Genomic DNA, 22291 nt, shown 5'->3' on the forward strand with positions numbered 1-22291 from the left:
TTTTTTTCAAAACCTTGAACCCTATATGGGAAGGTACCAGAAGAAATGGTGCCATCTCCACCATCTTTATTCCAGACCTTGTGTTAATCGAAATATTGAGATGACCAAGTCTGAATGGAATCGGACGTTATTTTCGCATTTTATGAGCTTCATGCATATTCACAACTTTGACCCTTTGTGGAGTGGACCGATATATCCCATCTTCACACCAGACCTTGGGTTAATAAAAATATTGTGAAGTGTGTAATTTAAAGAGAACCGAATGCTTATTTCGGATCTTATGATCGTTATGGTAATTAAAACTTTGACCCTTTGTGGGACAGATACCAGAAGGAATGGTCCGATATATTTTATCTTCACACCAGATCTTGTGTTTATGGAAATATTGATATGTGCCAAGTCTGAATGGCATCGGTTTTTATTTCGTGTTTTATGAGCTTCATGAATATTCAAAATTTTGATCTTTATTGAGCGAGGTACCAAGACTGAAATGATATATCCCATCTTCATACCAGACCATGGACAATCGGACACTTACATCACATTTTATAAGAGTTATAATTATGTTGTTGAGGGAGGAACTTGATAGAGTGGACCGATATTGTCCAATTTTGGCCTGACCTAACCGGGGCCGATATTGCCTATATCTGAACTCGATCTATGTTGGACAATAATATTACGATGTACCAAGTTTGGATAAAATCGGATACTCCCTTCGAGAGTTATCGTGCCAGCCAGACGGACATCGCTAGATTGACTCCAAATGTTCTGAAAAGGATTTGAATAGAATAAAAAAAATTGAATAAAGAATAAACCCGTTATTTCGATGAGGCACGTTTTGGTCGTATCAAATGACATATACCCTCCCTAGCCATATGGCTCAAACGCGATGACGAACTTAAAGGCAGCATGAATTCCGGTCATTGAAATGTTTCGAATTTATCGCTCAACTTTAAAGAAATTACAGATAAAAGGGTCTGCTGCACTGAAACTAAAATATAGGTGGGGTTGAATAGAAATGATTTGAACTTTGGGAAAAAAAATTTAGGACACAGGGCTTTTTCAAATTCCCTGAAAATTGATCGCTCAATCTTAGGGAAATAACAAGTAAAAGGTTCCACTGTACAGAAACCAAAACTCAAGCAGGATTGAGACAGGTTCAAAGAAAAGGTTTCAGGAAGTACCTTTCGAATAATACGAATTTAAAGGCTGAAAGAATTCCTGATATATGAATTTCTGGATTTTTTGACAATCTATCGGTATAATGTCTGGAAAAACTTTTGTTTGCGTAGCCGGTTGAACGTACCCAGAAGATAATATCTCTGGATCCAGAAAAGGCATTAGAGCAATTTAAGCATTTAGGAATGGTAAGAGTTTCAGCAATAATTTGACTTCAATTTGGTTGACCACCATAATGGGCTCTTTTTCGACTTTTTGGGGGATTTATAAAAAATCCGGATCCAAAAAAATCATAATTTGACTATAACTTTCGAACCGCTTAAAAATTGCCATGTAACCACTTGTTGGATTGGATTTTCATATGCTTTCCAACGATACCAATTCTTGGGTCTAATCCGGGTCTTGAACCCGAACTTTGGGATCAAAAATATGAGGTTCCGTGTCCGTCCCCAAGAAAAAAAATAGTTTAAACAATGTAAGAGTTTGTACTAAACTAGAGTTAAGCCATTATTCGACGTTTTTGAAAATTTATTGCTTAACTTTAGGGAAAATACTGCTGACTTTTTTTTTGTCATACAAAGAGTAAATCATTTATATACCTAAATAATAAAATAGTATTTTTATTGTAATTGAATTTGAATATTTTGAAAACAATTTATATAATTGAAAAGACAACTTACCTAGAAGCACCTTCATTTTTTTTACAAAATAGGCCGTACCAAATACTGCCAAATTTATTCTCACCAATTTGTAATTTGCACTGACATGATGTTGTTTGAGCCGATATTCACTTCTAAAGACATTTTTACACCCGATCTTTAAAAATTACTTAAACGCTTTTAAATTATTAAACTATTTTTAAAATTTAATACAATTTTGAATCAAGCCTCACCCTCTGGTTTCAACAAGTATATTTTTCACATTTTCCTTAGTTTTTTTTTTACATTAAGTTTTGTGTTCAAACGTAAAGATACGTTCTGCAGACAATATTACCTATTCTTAGCAAACATAATCATTCCAGTAAATTACGAAACTCCAATAACACCCGACGATCCGCAATCAACATAAAGCGATAAATTCGATTATTTGGTTATAAATGGAAATTGATTAAATTTATAATTTAATAATGATTTAATAACAACCGGCAGCGAAGTTACAGAACATTTATTCGAACAAATCTTAAATGTGCATTTTGCTTTGGTTTCCATTAGTATTTTATTGAAATTCATTTCTCCACAATTCAATAAACGTTAATTAACACTTATCAAATATTTGTAAAACTTAAAGGGGACATTTTTTTACAAAAAGTTGTTAATACACGGGAAAACAATATAACGCGGCCGGAACTGGAAGAACGAGAACGATAACGGAGTATTAATAATGGCTTTCACATATTTATCGATAACTGAAATGTATGGCAATGGTGTTGGGAGAGGAATAATTCGTTGCTTTAAGTAGTTTTTTACTATTCACTTTTTTATATTTTCTTTTTCTTTTAATGCAATGTATTGCAATTAGCTAATTATTTAAAATAATATTTCATTGGAATTAATAATTTTGGAAAAACTTTAAAGTCTACGGCTATTTTTCGTGTCTTTTTAAACACATCACTTATGTTGCACAGATTTACTTTGCAAGAGGAACAATGGGATTGATATTTCCGTTGGCGCATTTTTTTCTCATGTAACAAAGTCAAAATGACGAACATCAATGGTATGAGAATATCACTTAACGGCGGCAATAAAAAAACAACACCAACTATGAAATCCAACGAAACCGTTATCCGAAAAGAAACAATTATACACACTAGATTTTTTAAGGTTTGTAATCGTTCTTCGTAAATAATTTCATTTTCCCTCCGAACCGATAGTGTTTATGTATACTTTGCAAAATAATTTATAACTTAAAACACAGTATATTTTATATTATTTGTTAAAAACATTCACAACGAACGCGACCACGACTTAACGAACTAAGATCACCGATACTAACATTGCAAACGGCGGTGCACAATGAGAAATCGCTAGTACAGTGTTGTATTAAAGTGGCGTAAATATTTAAGATTAACAAAATATTTCGAATAATTTTATTTATTAGCCACAAAATTAACGTTTTGCATAATTTTAATTATAAATTCCTGAAAAAGTGATATTGCACGTAACAGCGTATTAATAATATCGTTCACATATTTATCGATAACTGAGATGTAGGGCAATGGTGTTTGGAGAAGCATAATTCGTTGCTTTAAGTAGATTTTTACTATTCACTTTTTGATATTTTCTATTTCTTTTAATGGAATGCATTGCAATTATGTATTTTTTGTCAGTATTATTTCATTAGAATTAATAATTTTGGAAAAACTTTGAATTCTACGGTTATTTAGTTATGTTATGCTTTTTTATATTTGTTTTTAAACACATCACTTATATTGCACAGATTTGCTTTGCAAGAGAAACAGTGGAATTGATATTTTCGTTGGCGCACTTTTTTCTTTTCATGTAACAAAGTCGAACAAACGAACATCAACGGCATGAGAATATCACTTAACGGCGGCAATAAAAAAACATCACCAACTATGAAATCCAACGAAACCGTTAGCCGAAAAAGGAATAATTTTTCACATTCGTTTTTTAAAGGTTTGCAATGGTTTTTCGTAAATAATTTCATTTTCCCACCAAACCGATAATGTTTATTTATACTTTGCAAAAGAATTTATAACTTAAAACACAGTATATTTTATATGATTTGTTAAAAACATTCACAACGAACGCGACCACAACTTAACAAACTAAGATCACCGATACTGACATTGCAAACTGCGGTGCACAATAAGAAACCGCTAGCACAGTGTTGTATTTAAGTGGCGTAAATATTTATGAATAATTGTATTTATTAGCCACACAATTAACGTTTTGCACTATTTTAATTATAAATTCCTGAAAAGCGATATTGCGCGCGCTTTTTATTGACTCTGTCTTCGACGAGAGGATTGGAATTCATTTCTCCTCAATTCAATAAACGTTAATTAACACTTCTCAACCATTTTTATAACTTCTAAGGGACATTTTTTTACAAAAAGTTGTTAATACACGGGAAAACAATATAACGCGGCCGGAACTGAGAGATCGAGAACGATGACGGCGAGATGTATGACAATGGTGTTGGAGAAGGCATAATTCGTTGCTTTAAGTAGTTTTTTATTATTCACTTTTTTATATTTTTTATTTCTTTTAATGCAATGCTTTGCAATTAGGTATTTATTTAAAATAATATTCCAATGGAATTAATAATTTTGGAAAAACTTTTAAGTCTACTGTTATTTAGCTTCGTTATATTTTTTCGTGTCTTTTTAAACACATCACTAATGTTGCACAGATTTGAACAATGGAATTGATATTTCCGTTGGCGCACTTTTTTCATGTAACAAAGTCGAACTGACCAACATCAACGGTTTGAAAATATCACTTAACGGCGGCAATAAAAAAACAACACCAACTATGAAATCCAACGAAACCGTTAGCCGAAAAGAAACAATTTTTCACACCAGTTTTTTAAGGTTTGCAATAGTTCTTCGTAAATAATTTCATTTTCCTACCGAACCGACAATGTTTATTTATACTTTGCAAAAGATTTTATAACTTAAAACACAGTATCTTTTATATGATTTGTTAAAAACATTCACAACGAACGCGACCACGACTTAACGAACTAAGATCACCGATACTAACATTGCAAACGGCGGTGCACAATGAGAAATCGCTAGCACAGTGTTGTATTTAAGTGGCGTAGAATGATTCTTTTTAAAATTGTTTAAAATTAATTATGGAATAATTAAATTAGGTTTCGCTTAGGACAAGTATGAAGAGAATATAACGTTTTGTGTTAAAGATAAGAATACATAAAACGCTTCTTTGATTGGCTTAAGTCATCGGCTGACTTCTTCGTAGAGGAACAAATGAGTTCTAGGTAGATTTAGTTCGAATTTTGCCCTACGTTCCTTGGTTCTTTTCCGATGAAGCCAGCCGATGACATAAGACAGTCAGAAATGCGTTTTATGTATTCTCACCTTAACATCACCTAAAACGTTTTCTTTTGTTTTGTTTTGCATTGAATAAACTCTTATATTTAAGGCAACTATCATTAAAGCACCACTCTTGATCCTGAATGGTGGCTATTTTCAATTAATTTTAAACGTAGTTCGCACAGATCTTAAATAAACTTTTTTCCATGACCATGTTTGTAAACAATAGGATACTCCCAAAGTATTACACATTTTACGATGTTACGTGTTTCATTTAACGCGCATATAACATTAAATTGAAATGTCGCCATGTCGCATAGCAATTCTATTTTTCAATAAGGACGAAATATATTCTTTGCCTGCTGATCCAATGAAATAAAAATAAAATATAATCCAGTATTATATATAAATGCAGAAAAGTTATTGCCTAATCTTCCAAATTGTTTTATTTAATTAAACTTATTTTTTTTTTTTTTTTTTTTTTTTTTTTTGGACTGTCAAGCGAGCTCTCCTATGTTGTAGAGAGCATTGGCGATCCTCAGGATACAAAAAGCCAGGTTGTACTCCAAATTAAGGTAAATTTGTAGAAAATCACCTCAAGTCCAATAAGTTTATTTTTCAAAATGATTTGCCAGATTACTCCACTCCAAAGAATTTATTTTCCAAACTGGTTGGTCACTAGTGAAATCGATTACAATCCAATCAGCGTTTATCCCAAAATGGATTGCAAAGTCCAGTCCAATGCTTTTATTTTCCAAAATGGTTGGCCACTCTTGAAAACGATTACAAACCAATGAGCGTTTGTTACAAAATGGATTGCCAATATAAATTTTCCGATTACTGCAAATACAGTATAAAAATGGTGTAAAAAGAAAACGATAGTACATAAGTACAAATGTCGAATTGTAGTTCAATTTATGTTTGCTTATTTGATATTGTAATATTTAAATTAAAAGGTTTTTAACTCACGACACCTGGTTGAGAGGTAGTTTTACTTGCGTGACAGATGCAGGACGGCACAGACGTAAAAAGACAGAATGTGCCCAATTAAACTTATTTAAAATATTGAAATATCATTTCTATTACCCTTACTTACTATCATTTCACTTAGAATGTAACTACGCTCAGAAAGAAGAAGAAGAAGAAGTCTTGTTTTGTAAACAAACAGACGCACACATTCATTCATTTGTTGATTTCTTGTTGTTCTTGTTGTAGCTGTGTTGTAAAATGAGTGAATTAATTAAAATTTTTCAAAAATTAAGTGAATATTTCGTGCGTGGTTTGGTGTGGGAAGAAATAGAAGATATTTTCGAACAATTTCAACGAAATAAAAACTCAACAGAATCAAATGAACATCTGCAGAAGTTATTGAATATTCCTCTTGTGCAGCGATGTGTGGTGGATGAAGAAATTATTTCCAATTTGCTGGAGCTATGTGTGGCCATTCGTACTTTACGCGGTGATTCTGTGGGTAGTTATGATAACACATTTGATTGTTGGGATCAGGTGGTCAAGGTGGCGCCACGGGATGGTTACTTAGCATTTATATACACATTGGCGGGACTTATACAAATCGATCCCAATTCCTCTCAGTACATAAAATTGTCTTTGCTTGCTGTAAATGCCTACTTTTTAACACTTACCATACCCGGAGCTAAGGGTTTCCATATTTTTGAAGAGGAATTGATCAACCATTGCTTACAAGTGTTCGGTTTAATAGAACGTCTACAAAATCCGGACGTTATAAATCGTATGCCACGCCATGAGCCTATACAGATCTGGGTGCAATTCTCAACATTTTGTGACGATTTGAAGTTGGTGCTGCGTTATGTCCATTTTAAGGATTATCAAACGGCGCGAAATGGAATTCTAAAGAAGTTAATAGACATTCAATATGTGAATCATGAACGTGGATATGCAAATATGTGTAAGTATTGAGTGTATGATATTCTTCTATGAAATATACATGTCAATTGTGGTACTATCAACATGGAGAAGCTAATATTTTGACCCTTTTATTAATAATAAATTAGGAATGGTATTGCCCATCCCCGTAACAATATTTTTTGACCATCCTGAATTAAGTCTTGGGACTAAAGTCAACAAAGAAAATCAATTAATTTGAAAGTAAAGAGTTATTTTTACCATCGATTTTCATCATTTATTTCTTAAAGACATTTTAAATGTTTATAAAGTATTTTTTTTAATGCCCACGTAGGCCATAGTACAAACATAAGAATAAATTCTAAACGCTAACATCTAACCCATAGCTCGTTTCATGAAAATATCTTTAATTTGTGGTATATTGTTAGTCAGCTGTAGTCCCAGACTTCTAAGCAATACTACCGGACTGAATGTGGTCGTATATAGTGTATGTAGACCATGAATACCCACAATTATGGGCACATTTTTTGTTAAAGCTCGTTGTTCGTATTTTGTTAGATATTGCATGTCACCCAATTTGGCACCGGCATATGTGCCCTCGGCCAAAGCTTCGACCAGAAAAGAGACATCGCTAAAGCCAAGATTTACTCCCTGTCCTGCCAATGGATGAACACGATGGGCGGCATCACCAATCAAAGCTGCTCCAGGCCTTACATATGAGGAAGCATGTAAAAATCCCAAGGGAAATGTGGCCCTGGATTTCTCCATCACTCCAGCTACTCGTGGCGGATATTGTCTCAGGGTATTTGTGTTTTGGCCCAGCATTGAATTCAAAACGTCAAGGGCTTTGACAGCCACATCACTTTTAGGGAATTCTTTGCAAAAGGCTTCATTTAAAGCATCCACAAATTGTTCGGGTGTCATGTTTAACAACTCTTTGGCATGAGGAACGGTGGTACTCCAAACAAGAGAACTTAATTTATCCGTCAGAGGTAATAACGCCACTGGTCCGGTCGGTATGAAACGTTGCCAAGCAACTGAATTATCACCAGCCTCACACAGCTCTAAAGTAGCAACAAGTCCCATACGCTTGTAATCCATGGAAAAGACATCCACAGCCATTTCCTTGCGCACCAAGGAGTTGGCACCATCGGCCCCAACCAATAATTCACACGAGAACTTTTCTCCACTTTGTAGTGTAACTTCAGAGGATGACTTTCCAGTTTTTGAGGGTAACTTGACATCAGCTATTCTCGATAGATTACGTACGATAACATTAGGTGCATTTTCATTCAATTGATTATAAATGGAGTCCAACATTAAATCGTTTTCCACAATGCAGGCTACATCATCGGCAAAGTGGTCATGTTGAAAATTAATCAAAGCATCACTATTTGCATCCCAAACCTGCATTTGTTTTACTGGCTTAACTCGGGCATTTGTCATGCGTTCCCAAATACCAATTGATTCGAATAGGGCAATAGTTTTCTTATTTATGGCTGATACACGATTACCATACGGTTTGCTGACATCAAATCCCTTGAACGGTGGAGCTCCTTCCAATAGTAATACTTTTTTGTCGGCCAAAGTTTTATTTTTTGATAGGGCTGCAGCCAAAGCAGTGCCCACCAAACCGCCTCCACCAATGATTATATCATAATGTTCAGTGGCACCCGCTGAGGTGGTCTGGTTGTTGTCTACTCGTAGGCTTACACATATATTTCGTGTTATTATTGATTGCGTTTGAATTGTTTTAAGATTTCTTAAACTTTTTAATAAAATCGTCATCCTGTCCAGAGTTCGTGTTGCTCGTTATGAATGTTTGACGTTTCCCCATTTCCCATATTTCACAATTTGTTTTCTATACGCACTTTTACACCAAGGCGAGAAATGATGCACAGTGATGAGAAAAAAATGTTGCTCTCTTTCTCTTCATTGTTCACTCTTTACATTTAATTGACTTTCAATGCCATGCTGTGAGAATGGAATTTATGTTGAGGAAATAATTAGAGGTCAGCGACAGATGAATTATTAAAATAAAAACTGAGTTTAGGCGTAAACTGGGTGACGAAGGAGGAAATTTCACTCCTTTTCATAATTCCGTCCTTTTTTCACTTTCGTACCATTTCACCCAGCCCAACTCATCTCCATTAACATCAAACGATAACACTTGTTATCGAATTGTATGAGAAGAAAAAAATAACACAAACAAAGAAACAAAAGGAAAACAAAAATATCCAAGAACGTAATTAGACGACGACACAGTCCATTTTGTTCATTTGGTAATTAAATTTCAACAATGTCGGAGATCAAGTCCATGGAACATGCCACCTTGAAGGTTCCCTACGAGGTTATCAACAAAAAATTTCGAGTCGCCCAGAAATCTGTCGACAGGGAAGTGGATCAAATTCAAAATTATTCAAAGGAAGTTGAAAAGGCTTTGATGCATCGTCCCGTAATTTCCGACGTCAGCAAGCTGGTGGGCAATGTCGTACAACGTTTACAGGTCCTTAAAAGGAAATCAGACGAGGCCATTGGCGATGAATTGAATGCTAGTTTTATTTGCAAACGAAAATTGGAACATTTAAAGGAAATAGTTCAACGTGATAGCAACACCAGTGAAGAGGTGTGGCAGGCATCAATTGACCAATGGAAACGCGTACGTATGGATCGTATGGTTATAGAGCATTTATTGCGTATGGGTTATTATGAAACTGCTGAGCGACTGGCTAATTATTCGGACATTCGTCATCTCACAAATCTAGACATTTTCCATACCTCAAGGGAGGTGGAGGAGGACTTGGCTGCTCATAAAACCACTAAATGCATTCTATGGTGCTTGGATAACAAGTCAAAGTTGAGAAAAATCAATTCTAATATTGAATTCGATTTGCGTGTACAAGAATTTGTTGAGCTAATACGTAAAAATCAGAGAACAGAAGCTGTCGTACATGCTCGTAAATACTTTCCAGCATTTGAGAAGACACAAATCAAGGAAATTTGTGAATGCATGGCTTTGTTGGCCTACCAACCAGACACCACAATTGAACCCTATCGCAGCCTCTTCGACATTAACCGCTGGAACAATCTTGTTCTCAAGTTTCGTAATGAGAACTATCGACTATTTCAACTTTCAGCCCAATCCTTGCTCAGTATTGCCGTACAGGCTGGCCTGTCATCACTGAAAACTCCTCACTGTTATTCATTTAATTGTAAAAATCTGAATTGCCCTGTTTGTCAAGAAGATTTTAATCGCATTGCCAAGACCTTGCCCTATTCGCATTGTGTACAGAGTCGTTTAATTTGTCGCATCACTGGCCTCCCATTGAACGAACACAATTTGCCCATGATGCTGCCAAATGGACAGATATTTGGACAATTAGCAATACCCGAAATTACCAAAGAAAATGGAACAGTATTGTGCCCCATAACGAATACGAAATTTACTAATCCCAAAATTGAAAAGGTTTTCGTCATGTAAAAGAAGTAGGAGAAAATATGTTTTTATATCTTAATTGATCAATTGCCATCAATTTTTCGAATTATATTATATGCTAACTAACACACACACCCAATTCTTAGTATGTAATGAAACTAAACTATATCGTCATGAATTATCTTATTTTAGAAATTAAATTTTATTTTGAAATAAAGAGAAAGAATAAAAAATGATGCGAAAATTAGTATTATTTTTTGGGGTTATTTAGGCAAGGATGGATTTCAAATCAGACACAGCCGATATGTAGGTTTTCTTGTATACAATTTATTGTATGCATACCTGGATTTAAGAGAAGGAGGGATGAACAAATGTATATATTTTTGTAATTTAAATTAAATATTGAGTTTTGCCATATCTGAATGAAATCGGATGTTAATATCACGCTTTATAAGCTTTATGGATACTACAAATTTTGACCCTTTGTGGGGGAGGTACCAGAAAACCAGAAAGAGTGGACCGATATATTCCATTTTCACATCAGACCTTGGGTTAATAAAAAAATATTGTGATGTGTGTAATTTGAAGAAATCCTGATCTTATTCCGGATTTTATGATCGTTTTTGTTATTCGAAACGTTGACCCTCTGTCAGGGGGTACCAGAAGCAATGGTCCGATCTCTACCATCTTTATAACAGATTTTGTATTGTTGGAAATATTGAGATTGGTCAAGTCTGAATGGAATCGGATGTTAATTTCGTGTTTTATGGGCTTCATGAATAATAAAAATATTGACCCGTTGTGGGAGAGGTACCAGAAGGAGTGGATCGATACATTCCAACTTCACACCAGACCTTGTGTTAATTAAAATATTGAGATGTGTGTGATTAGAGTAGAACCTGATGCTTATTTCGGATTTTATGATAGTTTTGGTTATTCAAAACTTTGACCCTTTGTGTGGGAGGTACCAGAAGGAATGGTCCGATCTCTACCATCTTTACAACAAATTTTGTGTTAATGGAAATATTGAGATGTGCCATGTCTGAATGGAATCTGATGTTAAATTCGTGTTTTATGGGCTTCATGGATATTCAAAATATTGACCCTTTGTGGGGGAGGTACTAGACGGAGTGGACCGATATATTCCATCTTCACACCAGGCCTTAGGTTAATAAAAATATTGTGATGTGTGTGATGTGAAGACAATCGGACCCTTGCATCATATTTTATAAGAGTTATAATTATTCCAAATTTTGACCCTTTGTGGGGGAGGTACTTGATGGAGTGGACCTATATTGTCCATTCTCGCATCTGACCTAGCACTGATGCAAATATTAAGATTTGCAAAGTTGGAGCAAATTAGGTTTAGCCTTTCTCTTTCTGTGCAGTAAATTATTTTCTTTGAAAATGTTGACATTTTGTGTGGGAGGTACCAGAAAGAGTGGACTGATATTGCGCAACTCCGAAGTCGATCTAAGTTTGACAATAATATTACGACGTACAAAGTTGGGACTAAATCGGATACTCCCTTCGAGAGTTATAGTGGGCACCAACCAGACAGACGGACATCGCTAGATCGGCTCCAAATGTTCTGAAACGGATTTGGTCCAAACAGACCTAGGTGGGTACTAGAAAATACCAAAGTGTCGATCACATCAAGCAAGCGCCCATTCGGGCAGCGTGTGACGGTTTCATTGGCCGTTTGAAGGCCATAATTTGTGCCAAAAGTGACCAATTCGAAAAAATCTAAACTTATTCTAAAATTTGATGCAATTTCCGACATGTTTTGCTTTCATTCAATAAAATTAAAAAAATGTAAAAATTATTTTTTATCTCACCCTGTATAACCTCAAAAAGGTCCATTTTTAAAACAACTACGATTGTCATGTTTAAATTATATATTTTTAGATGCAGCAAATTTGCATGCGAAATGTTTTGAGATCTACGAAGAGATGATTAATGCTCACAATGGAGATCCCGAACAGACACTGTTAAAGCTCATGAATCTGACCGTATTTCTTCATACATATTCATCTAAACCCAAATCCAATCAAACTACGTCCAGTAACATAAATAGCGATTGTGAACACATCTCGGATTGGTTTATAAAATGCATATCAAAATATTCTCGACTATTGGTGAAAGTATTAAAATTCTACATTGAATGTATTATCACGAATCCCGTTCGAACATGGAAAAGTGAACATATACAAAAAGCCCTGGAATATGCTGCCAAATATGATGCTGCTCTATTCACAAAGTGCAATGAATCGTGTGTGGAATTTCTTTGTGATGCCGTATATGCTGATGAAGTGATGATTAGATCTCGAACTATTGACCTAATGTCGAAGATACTTCAAATGGAATCACATGTAGATTGGCAAATGTTTCGCCATGAAGTTTCAGATATACCGCGAGAAATTTATCTCATCAAGGAATTAATTGATAGTATACAAGATCAAAATAATAATATTAAATTAAAATCGGTACAGGCCCTACACACAGCTCTGACCAAAGGTTCTCCGAATGCCAGGAAAATTCTCACAGAGTGTCTGAAATACACGGAGTTTTGTGATATGAGTGTTGTGTTGCCCGATGAACCAAGAGTGGGAAAGAATGAAATACGTTATGAAAAACCCAATGCCCAGGAGGCAAAGTATTCCTTTCAGGGACATGCAATTATTCAATTATCCATACTTAATTTGCCATCATATGTCTACACACATCTCTATCAAAGCCCTCTGTCGTATATACGGAGAGCTGGAATAATGCTAATGGAACAATTGGTAAAGTTAAATCCATTGATTATTTTCAATACAAATTTCGTAATGGTAAGCAATACTTAATGATGACAATGCTATCGAATACTAAAATGATCATTACTTTCCAGGAAACTTCACGCCTGGTTTGTGAGCCCACAGCATTGGTGCGTAAACAAACCTTACTTTCGATTGACTCTATTCTGGAATGTTATCCCAATTGTTACCCTGTGGTGTGGGTATGGTGTAAGGTCATAACACCCATGTTGCAAGATGGCGATACGAAAAACATTGAAGTGGCAATGGAGGTAAGAGTGTAGTATATACCAAAAAGTATTGTAGATTAATATTTGGAATCATTTTCATTGCAGTGTTTTCGATCCAGAGTCTTGTCAAACTTGAAGAGTATAGAACAAACAAATAAAGCCGAACACTTTATGCCTTGGGTCATTATACGAACTCTACTATCCACACAATCGCGTTTCTATTTGCAGAATTGTTTTCATTTGGCATTACAACACAAAATGATAAGGTATGTGTCGTTCGTATTAAAATATGTTTTTATTTTTTTTAAAATATTCTATAACAATATCACGCATATAAATTTGAATTTCCTCCCCTATCATAACTAACCCTTAATAGCCTGGTGGTCCCTTCAGGAACCTCAACTTTAGAGACTTGTTTTTCAAAACTGTTACATTTTTTGCGCAATGTTTATTCAGCAAATATTCTCTTTATAATGTATGCCATATAGCGAAAAAGAAAATCATATGCTTTTCGGTGCTGAACACCTGATTTTTGACGTTTATCAGAAAAACACACAAAAGCTTCAAAGTGAACAAGTCGTGCTTTTTCAAATTGATTGAAATCAAAACTTTTGCTCCAAAAGAACCAAATAAAATTAATTTTTATTATTTGTGCACTATATTAAAACCATGTAATTATCTTTTTAGCAATATCATTTTTTTTGTTGGTGTTTTTCGTGTAAAAGTCCTTCGGTCCTTCAAAGAACCAGTAGGCACTCATTAGAGAAGTGAAATTCGTTAGTGCTTTAGCGCCTTTTCATAGAAAAATGCCACGTAAATACAAAGATTTTACCGCGGCTGAAGAGTTTGAAGCATTCGTCAATAATTTTGAATGGTCAATAAGTGAAATTGGCGATATATCAGATTTGACGACGAAAGTCTAGACGATCCCGATTTCCATATAGTGACAAATGATGATGCGAATACCATGTTTTGGACAATGAACCAGACTTGGGAGCAGCAGCAAATATTGTGGTGCGGCTTGCTCGTAAAGTTCCGCTTTTCAAGAACTACAGAATTTTCTTCGAACTATTCCTTTATTGGCTTATTTACGCACCCAGGGAATCTATGGGCTTGGAACAGTTCAACGTAACCGAATTCCTGGCTGCAAATTGCCAGAAAAATTACCCAATCGATAATTACCCTGCGATAATCCACGAGTACAACAAGTACATGGGAGGTGTTGATCTTAAGGATTCGTGCTTTGGTAGAAGCCGCATAAGAATAAAATCGTCTTATGTACATGATAAATGCGTGGATTTTATATAAACGCCAATTCTCTTCATCTCCTCGTACAGATAAAATGCTGACTTTCCATGAATTTATCGTAGACGTCAGCAAAGTTTTAGTAAAATCTGGCACACAATCCATAAGGAAAGGACGTCCAAGAAGCACTGGAGGATGTGAGACCCCTGAAAATGTGCCAAAACGAGTTCGGGTAGTAATGCCGCCTAGTGACGTGCGGTTTAATAATCTTGGGCACTTCCCGAAATACCTAACAACAGGCAAACCTCGTTGTAAAATGCCCAATTGCACATCTAGAACAACAGTGTATTGCATTAAATGTGAGGTAGAATTATGTTACCAATCAACAAAAAACTGCTTTCTAGAATATCATACAAAACATTGAATAAATGAACTGAAATACATATATAATTTAAATGAAAATAAAAAAAAAATCATATATAAGCCATATGCATTCTACTTGTCAAAGGAGAGCCTGGTGGTTCTTCAAAGAACCAACACACAAAACCTCCCCTAAAATGTCCAAAACGCAAAATTGTGAAAAGTCGTAGAACAAACGTTGTTAAGGGTCCTAAAATACAACATATAAAATTTTTTCATTGAAAAGAAAAAAGTCAGGCTATAAAGGGCTAAGAAAGTAACCCAACATACCAAAAATACAATACAGCTTGAGAATAATATTATGAAAATAGTTTATCGTAAGAATTCCTCAACAATGCTAGAGAAAAACTTTTTTGCATAAACTTTTCTCAAATCTGTCCTTTGTTGACAAATTTGTTTTGATTTTTTTTTTTTTTTTTGTGAAAATTGTCGACAAAAAAAATATTTTCTTTGGTTAAAATCAAAATCACGCGAATTTAAGACCCATTTCTGGACGAAACTCTAAGGTAATGATGAATAATAAATCTGGGAATCTATAGTGTATATTATTTCAATCTCATTTCAGAATAGAGGCGTCAAAAAGTTGCAAGAATTCAAGAGAAGTGAAGAATTAGTGGAGGAGATGCGGAAGCTCAAATAAGGAGAAAGAAATCATCTAGGTATCAATGCAACAGGAGGCAGCGACAGCTGGGATGGCGATCAATGAATGAAATGTGTAAAATAATTAAAAAATAAATATTTTATACCATTGAAAAAATAAGCTTGATATAATATTACTTTCGTAAGCTTATTCTGCAATTACAAGAATAAGCTTATGAATAAGGGTTCCCTTTCGATTATTCTATAATTGTTAAACAAGCATTTCTCAATACATTCTCAAGATTTTCTCAAGCTTAAGGCTTATTTTTGAAAGCTTATTAAAATATTATTCTCAAGTCAATTTGGTATGTTGGGTTGTTTTAGAAAAAAACATATTGATATCATCAAAAATATATTTAAAAAATTCTTCTTTTCAGTTCCCAAATGGTCGACATTGTTGAGTCACATTTGCTTACATCGAATTCCACCGAAGCCTGGATTGTTTTAAACTTCATCGCAAGTAAAATGAAAAGCCGAGAACCCGATGCTTTACTACATCATTTTATAACTTTACAATCTGTAAGATCATCTAATTTTTTATACCCTCAACTTAATGGCTAGTTATACCCTCAGCCATATGGCCAGAGAGGGTATATATCATTTGATATGGCCAAAACGTGCCTCATCGAAATAACGGTTTTAGACCCTAGGTCTCTTTGGACTAAATTCGTTTCAGGACATTTGAAGTTGATCTGGCGATGTCCGTCTGTCCGTCTGTCTGGTTGGCTGATGCGCACAATAACTCTTGAAGGAAGTATCCCATTTGGTTAAAACTTGGTACATCGTAATATTATTGTCAAACTTAAATCGAGTTCGGAGATGGGTAATATCGGTTCACTCTTCCTGGTACCTCCCACACAAACTCTTGGTCTCTTTTGACCAAACCCGTTTCAGGACATTTGAAGTCGATCTAGCGTTGTCCTTCGGTCAGTCTGTCTGTCTGCGGATGATAACTTTCGAAGGAAGTATTCGATTTGATCCAAACTTGGTACATCGTAATTTTAACGTCAAACTTAGATCGAATTCGGAGATGGGCAATATCGGTCCACTTCTTCTGGTACCTCCCACACAAAATGTCAACTTTTTCAAAGAAAATAATTAACTGCCCAGAATGAGAAAGGATAACCCAATTTTGCTTCAATTTTGCAAATCCTAATATTTGCATCAGTGCTACGTCAGGTGCGAAAATGGACAATATCGAACCACTCTATCCAATACCTCATATAAAATATGATGTAAGTGACCGATGTCTTCAAATTACACACATCACAAAATTTTTATTAATCCAAGGTCTGGTGTGAAATTCGAATATATCGGTCCACTCTTTCTGGTACTCCCCCCCCCACAAAGGGTCAAAATAGTATCAATGAAGCTCATAAAACACAAAATTAACATCGGATTCCATTCAGGCTTGGTACATCTCAATATTTCCATCAACACAAAATCTGTTATAAAGATGGTGGAGATCGGACCACTCCTTCTGGTACCTCCCCACAAGGGTCAAAATTTTGAATAACCAAAACGATTATAAAATCCGAAATAAGCAAACGGTTCTCTTCAAATTACACACATCACAATATTTTTACTAACCTTAAGTTTGATGTGAAGATGGAATATATTCGTCCACTCCTTCTGGTACCTCCCCCACAAAGGGTAAAATTTTGAATATTCATGAAGCTCATAAAATGCGAAAATAACATCCGATTCCATTCAGACTTGGCACATCTCAATATTTCCATCAACACAAAATCTGTCATAAAAATGGAACAGATCGGACCATTCCTTCTGGTACTTCCCCTACAAACGATCAAAGTTTTGAATAACTACAACGAACATAAAATCCGAAATAAGCAAACGGTTCTCTTCAAATTACACACATCACAATATTTTTATAAACCCAAGGTCTGGTGTGAAATCGGGATATATCGGTCTACTCCTTATGTTACCTCCCCCACAAAGGTTCAAAATTTTGAATAACCAAAATGATCATAAAATCTGAAATAAGCATCCGGATCTATTCAAATTACACACATCACAATATTTTTATTAAACCAAGGTCTGCTATAAAGATGGAAAAGATCGGGCCATTCCTCCTGGTACCTCCACATAGGGTTCAAGATTTTTAAAAAACAAAACGCTCAAAAAAAGCGAAATAAGCATCCAACTCTTTCTCTTCATATTTACCGCATCCAAATATTTTTGCTAACACAAGATGATATTTATCTGCCAATTCCTTCTGTTGCCTCAAATCTGATATAAATATGTATTCTATTAAAATTTATGATTTCGCATAAAATTGGATATAAATGTTCGATTTCCTTCATTTATTGCACATACCAATAATTTTTATCTGTATTAGATTAAGCATGAAAATCCGCTATATCTGTTACCTCACGCATATTTCCACATTTTCCAAAAATGTGCACATATCTCATACAAAGTATAGGAAGTAGTCGATATAGTCCAAATCTGGCACGTTGTAATATTTTTATCAATTTTAGGTCAGATGCGAGTTGGCCAATATTGGCCAACTGATTCCGAACCTCCCCCATAAAGGGTCAACAGTTTGAATAATCATAACTCAAGGCTGGGGGTATAAATCTGTTTTATTTTACTTGTTTAAATAACATTTTGGTTAACTCTCTCCCTCTCTCCTCTCTCTCTTCTTTCACAGTGGAATAAGGAACAAAATATGTTAATAGCTTTGGAAGTGTTGGCTAGTTGTATAAAGGATTTCTCTCATACTGCTCTAAATCATGCATTCAATCATATACTAACTCAAATTAAAAATGGACAGCTACTGCCGACCATTATTGGCAAAGCATTTGATTTTCTGGTATTAATTGACAATCGTTCCAATACAACGGGGAAAAATAAAAATCACAAGATGGATACTTCCTCCTCATCCTGCCACCAATGGATTCTCGACTTACATCAACATTTAGAAAATGACATTCTAAATGGCATACAATATTTCCCCGATAATCGTGATACATTTATGTCTCAATTATTTGCCTATTCCGAAGTGAATTTGCAAACACGTCTGCGGCCCGACTCAACCATAATAATGTTTCTACACAAATACATGAGTGAATGCATTAAAATGAGGGAAAACGAAATGGATTTGGACAATGCAAGAATTTTCAATTGTATCATACAAATCACAGGACGCCTGTCGTTAAGAGATGGTTGTGTTGCCACAACTACTTGTGCATTGTATGCCAATATTCTGGCCATTAACGATCAGCCACCAATTGTAAATACAATTATTGTTTCATTGACGGATTTGTGTAAGAAACACACCCAAGTTGTGGAACGTATTGTGGATAGAGTTCTGCGTAAATTGAAATCACCCTATGATGTTAATCGTTTGGAAACATTCAAGTGTTTTGAGAAACTTGTGCTGCAAGATCAAATAAAGCTAAGAGGGTCAATTTTATTGGCATTACTGGCAGCCCTTCTAGATGAGTGTGAAGATTTGTCCAAAAGAGCAGCAGACTTTTTCGCCGAATTTCTATCAAAGAAAAATGCAACATTATTTCAAAAGTGCCTCATCGAATGCCCCTTTGTTTTTAATGAATATAAGGTAATTGTGTGGAATTTAAGGGAGTTAGCATTTGTTTAATACATTTATTTGCCATGTTTTTACAGAATTTCGATGGCTTGGATAGCTTCTCGGAAGCATTTATCAAATCTCCCCTTAAAGGTGAATCTCATCGCAAACGTCGTCAGCTGTTATACAAACATCTAATGGAAGATATGGATGACATAAATATGGTCTTATATTTTGGACAATTGAAATTAATAGCAGGTAAAAAAATTAAAACAAATATCGAATTCGAACATAGTTATAAAAAACAACTTTTATAAAAATGCGAAATATTTTAAGCTTATATTGAATATGTCCCCTGAAGAAGGAAGTTGAATTAAAACAAGTAAAAAAAGTATCGATCGGTTTTGCCGACAGATGTATACCCTCAGCCAATGTTCGATTATTTTAAAATATTTTGACTTCTGCTATGATTATTCTTGACTCTTGACCATCTATGGAGTAGGTTTTGAAAGAATGGGTCAATATTGTCCATTTCGTATCGGATATGATATAAATATTGTTATGAATATATAAGAGAATCGAACATTTATATCCCATTTATGGGAAATCATTACTTCCATATTCACCTCAGGATTCTGGTTTAGAGACATATATAGAGATATAGTGGGTGAGGTACCAGAAGTGGTTCGCAGATATATAGCGTCTTCAAAACAGTTCTATTTGAAGAGAGTTGAATGCTTATTTCGCTTTCTTTGCGCGTTATGTTTTTCAAAATCTTGAAACCTATGTGGAGCAGGTACCAAAAAAAAAAAAAAATGGTCCGATCTCTAACATCTTTATAACAGATCTTGTGTTGATGGAAATATTGAGATGTACCATGTCTGGAATGTAATCGGATGTTGGTTTCGCTTTTTAAGAACTTCATGGATATTCAAAATTTTGAGCGTTTGTGAGTGAAGTACCAGAAGGAGTTGACCGATATATTCCGTCGTACTGCCAGATCTTTTATTCATAAAAATAGTAGGATATGTGAAAGTACCAGAAGGATTGGACCGATATACTCCATCTTACCACCAGACCTTGGGAGGCTCATAAAATTATTGGGATGTGTGAAATTTGAAGACAATCGGACTCTTACATCAAATTTTATGAGAGTTTTAATTGTTCAAAATTTTGACCATTTGTGGGGGAGGTACTTGATGGAGTGGACCGATATTGTCCATTTTCACACATTCGGAAATATTAAGATTTGCAAAGTTGGGGCAAAATCGGTTTATCCTTTCTCTTTCTGTGCAAAAACTATATTTTTTTCAAATTTCGACCTACCAGAAGGATTCCATTCTGACTTGGCACATCCCAATATTCTAATAAACACAAGATCTTTTATAAAATGGAAGAGATCGGACTCTTCCTTCTGGTACCTCCTCCACAAAAGTGTCAAAGTTTTGAATAACCAAAATGATCATAAAATCCGAAATAAGCACCAGGTTCTCTTCAAATTAAACACATCACAATATTTCTACTAACACCAGATCTGCTATGAAGCTGGGATATATCGGTCCACTCCTTCTGGTACCTCCCCCACAAAGGGTCAACATTTTGAGTATCCATGAAACTCATAAAACGCGAAAATAACATCTGATCATTCAGACTTGGTTCATCTCAATATGCCCATCAACACAAGATCTTTTATAAAATGGTAGAGATCGGAGCATTTCTTTTGGTAACTCCCCCACATTGGCTTCAAGATGTTGAAAAACAAAACTATTGATTTAACTGCTATAATAAAAAAATAAGTCCTCAAGTGTTATTTATGACGATGTTCGAATGAATAACATTTTTTTGTATATATCTAACACCCTTTAAATTTTCAGAGAAATCAAAATCCGATCCCTTAATAAAAGAACCGGAAGGTATAGCTCTTGTCAAGGATGTCCTGTACATTCTCAAAAAGGTATGTCAATTGACGAAGGAACAAAAACAAACAACGGAGGCTGATGGCGGCGACAAGAAAGATGAAGATGATGTATTGGCTGAAATCAACGAGTTAAATGAAACAAATCAAGATGCAAAAACCAATGCAAACAATACGCCCAGTAAAAATGCTCCAGCCAATGGACCTGGACGAGGTAGAAGAAAAAAGGAACTAACAATGCCAGAAGCTGTAAGTCACCTTAGACCACCTTTAATTTAATTGAGTATAAAAAATATTTTAACACACCTTTTCAGATGACACTGCTCGAAAAGTCGTTGATTTTCATACCCACCATCTATCAAAATATCCACAAGTATGATGAAACGGTGCAACATTCATTTGATGATCTTTGCAAAGCTTTATATAAAAGATTTCCAAATCTAGTGGATTATGCCCAGCCGGCTGAATTTTGGAATAAATATCGTAAATCCAAAGTGGTGGCGGCGACGACGGGAAAGAAAACGCCGAAACGTAAAACTCCCAAAAAGAAGAAAAAACGTAAACAAACAATACGGGATTCAGAAAGTGAGGCCAGTGAGGCCGAAGAAAATAATGATTCGGAGCAAGATAATGCGTCGGATGCAGAATCGGCAAATGATAGCGATACTGATGATGAAATCTTAACCGTTAAGAAAACAAAACTGATGGAAAAACAAATTACTAACAATAAAACATGTTCTCAACTATCCATGGATTATATATTTAAACCGAATATATAATGCAACTTAACTGCCTTTCGATTGTAAATATGATTATTGAAATAAATACTTTAAGTTATATTTTTGGACTACATATCTTTTGTTTCTATATATTTTGGAATCGATAATGTTAGTTTTTACCCGCCTAAAAGTATGCTCTTTAATGATCAATTCGTATCTGACCTAAGACTGATAAAAATACATATTACATATATA

At 34.9% G+C, this 22291-nt stretch overlaps 3 protein-coding genes and 2 long non-coding RNA genes across 5 annotated transcripts; 3 read left to right on the forward strand and 2 right to left on the reverse strand.

Moving 5' to 3' along the window:
* Positions 1 to 5932: 5932 nt before the first annotated feature.
* LOC109612722 (uncharacterized) lies at positions 5933 to 6248 on the reverse strand. The gene is made up of 2 exons (XR_002194658.2): positions 6170 to 6248; positions 5933 to 6040 (listed from the first exon to the last, which is right to left on the reverse strand). It is a non-coding gene; the product is annotated as an uncharacterized LOC109612722 (long non-coding RNA).
* Positions 6249 to 6365: 117 nt separating this feature from the next.
* On the forward strand, positions 6366 to 22169 carry LOC101900673 (uncharacterized). The gene is made up of 9 exons (XM_005184398.4): positions 6366 to 7127; positions 12429 to 13351; positions 13411 to 13587; positions 13651 to 13811; positions 16227 to 16368; positions 18524 to 19435; positions 19501 to 19660; positions 21277 to 21566; positions 21632 to 22169. The coding sequence occupies exons 1-9, from the start codon at positions 6428 to 6430 to the stop codon at positions 22094 to 22096; spliced, it is 3930 nt and encodes a 1309-aa protein (XP_005184455.3). The 5' UTR covers positions 6366 to 6427; the 3' UTR covers positions 22097 to 22169.
* Positions 7317 to 8954, reverse strand: LOC101899807 (ubiquinone biosynthesis monooxygenase COQ6, mitochondrial). The gene has a single exon (XM_005184393.4). It carries the CDS (start codon positions 8870 to 8872, stop codon positions 7460 to 7462), a length of 1413 nt encoding a protein of 470 aa, XP_005184450.1. The 5' UTR covers positions 8873 to 8954; the 3' UTR covers positions 7317 to 7459.
* Positions 9276 to 10756, forward strand: LOC101899639 (E3 ubiquitin-protein transferase MAEA). Its single transcript, XM_005184392.4, has one exon. The coding sequence runs from the start codon at positions 9384 to 9386 to the stop codon at positions 10563 to 10565; it is 1182 nt and encodes a 393-aa protein (XP_005184449.1). The 5' UTR covers positions 9276 to 9383; the 3' UTR covers positions 10566 to 10756.
* LOC131803821 (uncharacterized) lies at positions 15476 to 16101 on the forward strand. Its single transcript, XR_009342788.1, has 2 exons — positions 15476 to 15716; positions 15776 to 16101. It is a non-coding gene; the product is annotated as an uncharacterized LOC131803821 (long non-coding RNA).
* Positions 22170 to 22291: the final 122 nt, after the last annotated feature.

Source organism: Musca domestica, unplaced genomic scaffold, assembly GCF_030504385.1.
Source record: "Musca domestica strain aabys unplaced genomic scaffold, Musca_domestica.polishedcontigs.V.1.1 34, whole genome shotgun sequence".
Taxonomy (NCBI): domain Eukaryota; kingdom Metazoa; phylum Arthropoda; class Insecta; order Diptera; family Muscidae; genus Musca; species Musca domestica.

Excerpts from the sequence above, each read along its gene's own strand:
- LOC101900673 (XM_005184398.4), top strand. The coding sequence starts at position 6,428 with ATGAGTGAATTAATTAAAATTTTTCAAAAATTAAGTGAATATTTCGTG. Across the intron at positions 7,128-12,428 it reads ACGTGGATATGCAAATATGT|ATGCAGCAAATTTGCATGCG; the intron begins GTAAGTATTGAG and ends ATATATTTTTAG. Across the intron at positions 16,369-18,523 it reads ATTTTATAACTTTACAATCT|TGGAATAAGGAACAAAATAT; the intron begins GTAAGATCATCT and ends CTTCTTTCACAG.
- LOC101899807 (XM_005184393.4), bottom strand. The coding sequence starts at position 8,872 with ATGACGATTTTATTAAAAAGTTTAAGAAATCTTAAAACAATTCAAACG.
- LOC101899639 (XM_005184392.4), top strand. The coding sequence starts at position 9,384 with ATGTCGGAGATCAAGTCCATGGAACATGCCACCTTGAAGGTTCCCTAC.